At 42.6% G+C, this 9989-nt stretch overlaps 1 protein-coding gene across 1 annotated transcript; it reads left to right on the plus strand.

Annotated features, from left to right (window-relative positions):
- Positions 1 to 2035: 2035 nt before the first annotated feature.
- Positions 2036 to 7539, plus strand: LOC119296227 (transmembrane protein 87B-like). Its single transcript, XM_037574627.1, has 6 exons — positions 2036 to 2439; positions 3289 to 4222; positions 4726 to 4821; positions 5104 to 5240; positions 6178 to 6349; positions 7147 to 7539. Exons 1-5 carry the CDS (start codon positions 2234 to 2236, stop codon positions 6302 to 6304), a joined length of 1500 nt encoding a protein of 499 aa, XP_037430524.1. The 5' UTR covers positions 2036 to 2233; the 3' UTR covers positions 6305 to 6349; positions 7147 to 7539.
- Positions 7540 to 9989: the final 2450 nt, after the last annotated feature.

Here is a 9989-nt window from a genome sequence, read left to right on the forward strand (position 1 = left end):
GGCTCCAGGGGGGCGGCGGCGACGGCTCTGGCTCCGGAGGGGCGGCGCATGGTTGAGAGTGAAAGAGAGGTGGGGGGAGAGACAGAGGTGGGAGAGAGAGGGGGCGGCGCTCGATCGTTACTTAGCCTCTTTGTCGTCTGCTAGCAGACGACAAAGAGATCTGCAAGCAGACGACAAAGAGTTGCGGGGCTGGGGGGACGGACGTCCGTTAGGTTCTTTTCTTTGCCGTGTGCTAGCGGACGGGAAATGTCCCAAAGGCAGACGACAAAGGCAAGTAAACGGCAAAGAACCCGTCTGTCTGACCTAACCAGCCCTAGGGTCTAGTGGGGCCCAGCTGGGCTCTTTGTCGTATTCCTTTGGTCCCTTTGTCGTCCACTGGCTGACGGTAAAGAACTGGTGCATGGCAAAGTATATATTTGCCGTCAGCTAGGTCTTTGTCGTCTGCTTTCTGATAGCTGACGACAAAGACCTTCTTTGAAGAACTGGCTGATGGCAAATTCCCTGATTCAGTAGTGCCTAAAACTCTTTGGTTTGAAGCCTCTATCAACGTGGACGTAGAATAGCGCCAATTGTCCGATGGGAAAATCCTCGCGCCATGAGTGTTTGAAATCTCTAACTCTACATCCTACTTACTTGCCATATTGTTATCTTCCGCTGTTTATCACTCTTGAATACTTTTCTGTTAAGTGCTTGTGCTTGTCCAATCCTTGGTTTCTCAAGCTAAAAACAGTCAACCTCAAAATTGTATAGTTGCGTTATTTTTACAGGACTATTCACCCCCCTAGTTCTTAGAACTCGATCTAAACACTTCCTCATCAACAAGCCATGTGAAACTCCACTACAAGAGTGGGAGGAATAATCGATGGAGAAGATCAACAACTCAGTGAGCTTTGAGCCAACATCAACAACGTCCCCAAAAGCTCTTCAATCAAACTCAACAAGTTCAAGCCGGGAGAGAGGGGGGAGGAGAGAGTCCAATGAATAGTGTCGTTCAAGAATATTCTACACTCCCTCAATCGGAAAATGCCTCCATCACGAAGGCATGAAAATGAGCTTCAATGTCGACTTCAAGCATGATGCAAGCACGAAGGGCGGTGGACCATGACCCAAACGATGAGCAAGAGGAAGAGAGGTTAAGAGATTGATTGATGCCAAAGGGCACCGCCTACAAGAGGGATGTTACTCAAGACATCAACCTCCTCGGCATGACTATTGAAAGGCACCCCCATCAAGATGAAAAGGAGTATGGAAAGCTCAAGTTCACTATACCCAAGCTCTTTGACAATGTTGACCCGAAGACTATCTTCGTTGCAAAGCTCTGGTCATTGTGACCAAGGTTTGCGGTGTGTTTGTATCTTATACCCGGTTGCACGTATTGGACTTAGATATCCAGCTCTCTCGTAATTATAAATCCAACTTAACCTAACTCCTACATATACTATACAATTCAAACATATTTGCATATACCAAAAATAATACCTTTTTCACAGGTAAACCAAATATCGTATTTAATTGTGTAAATAGAAAGAATGGATAAAAGCTCGTCCATCTCAGTGTTCTGGTACTATTGGACCGCCCCCCAAAAAAAACAAATGGCGGGTACAGATCCTCCCAAGCCGTACAGATCCTCCCAAGCCCATCCTTGGTAAAATGTGTTTTCTTGACAATCCACTAGACAAAGTAGTACTCTCAGTGTTCTATAATATATTGCGTTTTTTCAAAAATCAAACATTATAAACTTTGTCTAAGTTTATAGATAAAAATATGTGCATTTAAAATATCAAGTGCATATCATTGGATACATCATCAGTTATATTTTCATGTTGTATATGTTTGGAAGTGTATATATAAATAGTTTTCTCCGTAAACCCACTCAAAGTTCGCTTAATCTATAGTCAGTGATCGTGGAACGGATGGGTACGCTACTCCCTCTAATGAAAAAAATAATACGCTACTCCCTCTTCTAATCTAATGAAAGAAAAAATAACACGGTACTCCTTTCACCATCTTATCGCGTCCATCTCTCACTGAGAGCAAACCTGAGAGGGAACTGGGCAAGCGATGCTCTGAACTTCTGATTCCTCAATACACCAAACCTTAACCACCGGGCTCACACTTCCAGCAGACGAGAGCCTCGAACCTTCCATCGCCATTCCCGATACGATACGAGAGCAAACATCTGCACGCGACGGCGACGGCGACGGCCACGGCTTTCTCCGCTCGTACCCTCCCGATGTGGCTGTCGCGGCGAGGCGCCCGCTCGGGTCTCGCCCTTCTCGCCCTCGCCTTCGCCCTCGCGGCCCGCGGCGCGGACGCGTCCATCCACGAGTACTCCGGCGGCGGCTTTGCGCCGCGCGCCAACTCATTCTTCTTCCACGGCGGCAGCGAGGGCCTCTACGCTTCCGAATCCTCCTCAAACTCCTCCAACTCCTTCATCAGGTGCGCCAGGCGTCCCTTCTGGACTGGAATACTCCCCTTAGGGTTTTGCGGGGATCGGGCTACCCCGGATCAGGCGCGCTTTGGTCGGGTGTCCGAGTTAGGATCTGATGCGCTTGTTAAGTGTTGCGTGCGCCTTTTGTTCTGTTATAAATTTCGCAGGTGTTGCTTTTTGGGCGATGATATGCACAGCAAGCGTTATGATGGCGTGCTGCTTGATTTTGTCTGCAATGCTTTAAGTCTCCAATGTCCCCTCCTGGGGTTCTAGTTGTTTCTGTTCCAATTACGTAGGTGCTCAGGCGAGGACTTGTGGAATTTTATGCGCATAGACATTGATCTGTTGAGATGATTGGATGCAGCTGCTTCAAGTTGCCCGTTCTCTTGACAGAAGTTGCTTCTTTTTATTTGTATTGTTGTGATCCCATAGACATTAGTGAATTCAACCACCGAGCTTAGTCCAGTTCTTGCTCTTTTTTTGTCATATTCAGGAGATGTTAACATTGTCTTCCGATAGCTCGATATGATAATCATTGGCATGGACTTAATGTATGTATTAATCTTTCACATGCTAATGTGATTGTCGTGCCTCGACATGTGAAAGATAACGTGTGTGCTTTGCATAGACAACAAACACAACATGATACTGCTCCATTGTTTCTGTACATATTAGCACTGACTCACCAACTTTTGGGGCCATACATTTCATGAAGCATTTGTTTCACAATCCTTTGTGTTGTTAAAATGCATAGATGAATAGACAAACGCAAATATTTATGGAAATACGAATATCAAGGGCAGATATCCTTCAGGTATTACGGAATTTTCTGCTATCTAATGGGGCTACTCTTTCAGGTTTGACATTGTTACATTTCGACGGTCCCAGGAGTCAGCAGCTAGACATGAAGAAATGCAGCAAAAGACAGGACTAGTAGAGGCCATTATTGTTGAGATCCAGGACAGAGACAAAATCGGGGGTTCTTACTTGCACTCTGATGCAATATGCTGCACCCCTGAGCTTGACAAGGAGAAGTCCTGTAAAGTAGGTGAAGTTATTATACGGCCAAATCCTGATAATCCAGACTGGCCAAAAAGAATTCAGACATTCTTTGATGGTAAAAATGAAGAAACTACCATGGGAACACAGAGTGTCTCTATAAACAAAACAGGGATGTACTATCTCTACTTTATGTTCTGTGATCCTCAACTCCGTGGATTGAAGATTACAGGCAGGACAGTTTGGCGGAATCCTCATGGTTATATCCCTGGAAAAATGGCCCCGATGATGACATTTTTTGGTTTCATGTCACTTGCGTATCTTGCACTTGGGCTTCTATGGTTTCTTCAGTTTGTGAGATGTTGGAAGGATATTTTGCAGCTGCATTACCATATAACAGCTGTTATTGCACTTGGTATGTGCGAAATGGCTTTCTGGTACTTTGAGTATGCTAACTTCAATTCAACTGGGACCAGACCTATGGGCATAACCTTGTGGGCGGTTACATTTACTGCTGTGAAGAAGACCGTGTCTCGCCTTCTTCTGTTAGTAGTTTCAATGGGCTATGGTGTTGTTCGACCCACATTGGGTGGGATTACATACAGGGTTGCTGCTCTTGCTATCATCTATTTTACTGCCTCAGAAGCCCTTGAACTTGTTGAAAATCTGGGAAACATCAATGACTTCTCTGGCAAAACGAGATTATTTCTAGTGTTGCCTGTTGCCATACTTGATGCTACCTTCATCATCTGGATATTTTCATCCCTCTCTAGAACTCTAGAGAAACTGCAGGTAGCTGCCTCACTTTCTTGCTAGTCTAAGTAAAAAATATGTTCTAGTTGGATGGGTCCACCATGCTATTATTATGAAGTATGCTTCTCTAAACTGTGTTTTTTTCGTACATCAACATAGCATTTTTTTTGGTATTTCTGAATGGCTATACAAGGGCTCGTGCTACAGCTGTTTACATTCTAGTAAGTAGCTAGTTGTATCTTATGCTAAACATCCAACTTATACTCCACTGTGGCCATGTCTTTCAACAGTCAGTATCTGTGTTGCATGTTATTGGGTTCACATGAAGTGAACAGCTGTTACCTGCTGTTCACCTGATGTGAACATGCCACTCCAAAAATTGGGTTTATCACCCAACTTGTTCAGGTCCAGGATAAAGTTGGTTGCTCTCCTCTGATACCTATGCTGCCTAAAAACAAGTCGATTAATTTATTGTCTATTCTTTCATTTATATCCTTTTATCATATAGTGTATGTACTAACCTTTCTCTGATTACATGACAGCTGCGGAGAAGCATGGCGAAACTTGAATTGTATCGGAAGTTTACAAATTCTCTAGCTATGTCAGTGGTTATCTCAATTGCTTGGATTGGCTATGAGGTATGTGTTGGGCCAATTCCATCGTTGCAATTTGGGAAAGTAGCCACAAATGGAAAATGAATAAACTCTTAGCATGCAGACTTGTCATACGATCACTAAACATCAATTATTTCATGCAAATTGTTGGCGAACATAGAAGCAAATGCCAAATCAACTATTTTTCCCTTGTCCGCCTTCTATATGATATTGACTCATGGAGTTGCCTCTTGGGAATGAGTGATCACCTTTATGCAGGTTATGTTGGTAAGTATGATCTGACTTATTTGTTTGGTCTTGAATCAGCTATATTTCAATGCAACCGATCCATTGAGTGAGCTTTGGCGAAGGGCTTGGGTCATCCCTGCCTTCTGGAATGTCCTCTCATATGTCCTTCTTGCCATCATATGCACCCTTTGGTCACCATCTCGTAATCCAACAGGGTATTCCCTCTGCTATGAAGTTCACCGTCTTCTCATTTGAGTAGAATTGTTTATTTGGATTTGCATGTACACAATGTAGTTCATTCAGCTTGAGCACTATTTAAGTCTCTAACTGTCATTATGTTGACCAAGCTGTCAATAACATTATTGTGTGAGGTTCATATATGTTATATTCTAACTCAGTCCTGGATTTGTCTCTTTTTGAGACAGTTCATATTGTTGACTAAGCTGTCAATAACATTATTGTGGAAGGTTTTTATTTATGCCCGGCTGATATGTTGTAACCATCAACACTTCCACGATATTCTGAAGAGATGATTTAACCCTGTTTTTTACTTCCATACATATGTTATTACAAACATGTGCTATGCTTATCCAACAATACAATCAGTGCATTTCTAAAACTATTACTCCATTTTCCACGATACTGGTCACCACTGTTATATACTCCCTCTGTTCCTAAATACTCCCTCCGTCCGGAATTACTTGTCGTGGAAATGGATGTATTTAGAACCAAATTATGTCTAGATACATCCATTTCTCCGACAAGTATTTCCGGACGGAGGGAGTATAAGGCTTTTTAGAAGATTTCAATATGGACTACATATGGAGCAAAATGGGTGAATCTCACTCTAAAATCTGTCTATATACATCCGTATCTAGTCCACATTGAAATCTCTAAAAAGACTTATATTTAGAAAAGGAGGGAGTATATTCTAACTCACGTTATGACTTCTAAATCGAATATATTTACAGTTCCTTCAACATGTTCACTATTTAACATTAGTTGATCACATTGTCTGTAGAAACCCATTTATACCTATAGCTTAGCTTAGGTAGGGTTGAAAGAATGACTTGTTTCGCATAGAGTTGTTAGTATGAACCATGTGCACAGATTTAACTTTGTTTTTTTTTGTGACCTTCTTGCTGTGTACAGATTTGCATATTCAGAGGAGACAGGTGATGAGGCTGACGAGGAAGGACTCTCTCTTGTAGGCAGTGCTGTTAAAGGAACAGGAGATATTGTGAACATGCATGTGTTTACTGAGGATAAACGTGCATGAGAAGTTATTGACTTAGTGCAGCTGTACTCCTTGTGGAATGCTATGGTATGTAATCTTGTGTTATCCAAGCATGCAGATAGCACTTTTGACTTTGAGCGCCGGAGGCAACTGCCTCTCAAATATGGTTGGATAACAAGTTAGTACGTACATAGCATAGTGAATTTGGATTAGTTGACTCTAGGTCAGGATTAGGGCTCATAATATTCATGGTCCTAAGCTGTAGCTTTTGACTTGAAACTTTCTGCTACGTTTCCCTTCCACACCCATCTTCACTTCTTTTTTTGTTTTTGTCTTTTTGCGAATCATCTTCACATGCTTTATCTACATTCTTCTTCTACCCTTCCTCTATCTGTTTGTTTATACTTAAGAGAATATACTATTCCGTAGCGAGCTAGCATTTGCTTGTCATTTTTCTCAGATCCACGTTATATGCATAGTGGGAGGCATTCCTCTTTGACATGCTTCAGTCAGCTTAGTCCTGGGTTGCTATAGAGCAGCTATAGAATGGAACTTCATTCTTTATTTACTCCAGCAAAGAGTTACAGACCTGTTTCACAATTGTCTGCTCCCCCTTCCGCGAGAAAAGTTTTCTGTGTTTTCGTCTTTGCATGGAAGTTTTTGAGATAAAATTATGTTGTAGTTCAGATCCTGTGGTTTGAGTCATAGTCGAGGCAGTTTTTGCAAAACATTTAGCATAAAAACGATGTCCATTGTGAAGTTTTTGAATAATGTGAGACTCATTTATTTAACTCGTTATCAATGAAGTAGTAGCACAGGGCCCCAAATTTTGCAGGCCCGGCCATGAGTAGCATGCTAACCAATTTCGTTGTGCCCAATTGCAGTGAAGTACCGTACCGTTTCCCTATGGATTCATGGATAGCTGACATCTGCTGAAGCTTGCGTGCGATTCTGATGTATAGGTGGTGACTTTGTGTTGAAGGATTTGACTTCCACATGATTTTACCCGTCCAATGATGACTACCCGATACAAAGAAGTTGGCGAAATAAACTAGAGTTTGAGAGCATGGAGTGTGCCTTACTGCAGTTGTTGTGGTTGGCGTGTAGACTTGTAGATTGGTAGAAGCCTACCCTCTCAAACGCTTGATTGCATCGCTCCCGCTCTGCATGGATCGAAATGGTGTTGCGGCAGTTCCTTGTGTATTTATCATATGTACGCTTATAAAACGAACTAGCAACTATATAATCATATATGTTGATGATTTTGCCTTCTTGTTTTTGGCCTTGATGATATTTATGAAGCTACTACTACCTCCATCCTGATTTATTGGTCCCTTAGTCTTTTGTGCCAAACTTCAACCATAGATTTAACTAAGAGAATAATGCTGCATGTCATCAAAAAGTTATATTTTTGGATTCGTATTCGAACATAGTTTCCAGTGATATTATTTTTGGTTACATGTATTAGCATTTTGTTAGTTAAATCTAAGATCAAAATTTAGCATAAAATGCAAAGGGGATCAATAAATCAGGACGAAGGTGGTACTATGATTTGTGGAGGGTCTAATTGGAACATTCCGTGCAGGTAATGCTTTCATTTCGGAATTTTTATACAACTTCCAGGATGTTTTCTTTTTTTTTTCTTTGTTACCTCCATTTTCACTGGTATTCTAGGCTAAGCTGGGCTGCCGCATCCATGAGCATTTCATGTACAGACAGTTAGAGCATCTACAGCGGCCTCCTGGACGTGCCCGGTTGGAAAAGAATGACGGACCCCTCATATTATCTGTGCCATTCCTAAACCCTTGTATCCTCCCTATAATACGAGGGCTCGCACGTTGACACAAAATGTAAATCTATACTACTCCCTCTGTAAACGAATATAAGAGCGTTTAGATCACTATTTTAGTGATATAAACACTCTTATATTTCTTTACGGAAGGAGTACTATATAGTGTATCAGTTTTAAATGTTTGATTTCATGCTTCCAAATGCATTCCTGGCCGTTCATTGGGCTCAATCCGACGGCTTATAATGCAGGGATTCGCTGCTACAGTAGCATCTGTGTTATCTGCGTCACTCTAGAAGCATCTAGGAGTATGTGTTAGCACCGAGTAGCTATCATGTCAGTTCTTTGGAGCGAAACAGAGTCACACCATGTCGCCTGGAGCAGTGCAAATTGTTTTACTAAAGATGCCCACAGAGCTACATGGCACGTGTGGTTGGAGACACGAGTGGGAGCTGTACCACTAAGTCTGACAGGAGGTGAAAAATAAAAATAACAAAGTTAAACTAATCAAACCAGTGCATAGCGCACATATGAACCTGTCTCACGTGTAATTCTGGGTGGAAAGTTGTAGTGAATGCTACAGTAAAACATAGCCATGGGTAGAGGAGGCACTACCTGAACCTAGGTACGCACATATGAACCTGGTTTTTAAAAATGCATTTTGAACGTGTGTTAAAATGTGAAAAAATACCAAATAAAATTTCACGCATACATCTTCGCAATATATATGCGCGATACAAAGTTTTACGAAAAAATGTCTTTTTATTTTGCCTCCGCATAAAAGACAAATTCCAGTGTTTCTAAGTAGCATTTTACGACATGTTGTTTTATCTCTTTTGCACATGCAAAAAAAATTGTTTTTCCGTGAAAGTTTCTGTGCACAGATAGAACATGGAGATGTACACGGGTAGCTTTTTAATTTTTTTTTGAGGATTTAGAAATGTATTTTCAATGCGAGTTCATATGCACCCTGGTTCATTTATATATTTTTCACAATAGGTACCCTAATTTTTGTGCGAATTACATATTCATGTGATAGTTACTGTCGTAAGAAACGTGACAAGCTTTCTTATGCTTATTCCGAGTATTTTCTTTATGCTTCAATACATGCACAATGTTCATTTGTCTTGAATCATTTCTCCAGGCATTTTGATGACTTATTTTCACCGTATCACTTTGCAACGTAAAGACGCGCATTGCGCGTGCACGCATACTAGTATAGAGAGGATGAGGGCTTATGGACGCGCCCGGATATGCCCTATCAGTCCGGGATGTGGTCCACCGGACCCCTTTTCTCTTTTCTTTATTCTTTGTTTCTTTTGTCTCTTCATCTCCATCAATCGCATGCAAATGTCTTAAAAGAAAATCACATGCAAGTGAGCGGACATATAAGAAAAAAAATGAGGAGGAGCATGTCTACATACACATGACACTGACCGGGGGTGTCCACGGACTGTTAAGGGATACGATTTACTAAGTCTAGTTGTAGATGCTCTTATACCCATTGGGGGTTAGGGTCTCAGGGTGAGAGAGGCGAGGGTTAGGCCAACTCCAACACGCCGACCCATTTGGTCTGCCTATGTCCATTTGGGTACGCATGGCCAAAAACCACAGCCCAACACGCCGACTTGACAGGGTTCCGATGCCGGCGGTGCCGCAGTCTGACTGCGCGGGGGCGGCCGAGATTCGGAACCGCCGTGCTAACCTTCCCCCGGAGCTACGCCGCCACCCTGGCTACGCGGCGGATTCAGCGTATTGGGACGCGTGGTTCGCCATCGAGCATGATGTGCACGTCGGGGGAGCTTCAAGAATGCGGCCATCACTCCACCACCGTCGGTGATGGTGGAGGAGGACCAATAGTAGCAGGACGCCTACATCGCGGCCCTCAAGGAGGCCACACGGGCGCTCGCGAAGTCCGAGCATGAGGAGCTAGCCAGG

The sequence above is a fragment of the Triticum dicoccoides genome, chromosome 4B (genome assembly GCF_002162155.2).
Source record: "Triticum dicoccoides isolate Atlit2015 ecotype Zavitan chromosome 4B, WEW_v2.0, whole genome shotgun sequence".
NCBI classification, from domain to species: domain Eukaryota; kingdom Viridiplantae; phylum Streptophyta; class Magnoliopsida; order Poales; family Poaceae; genus Triticum; species Triticum dicoccoides.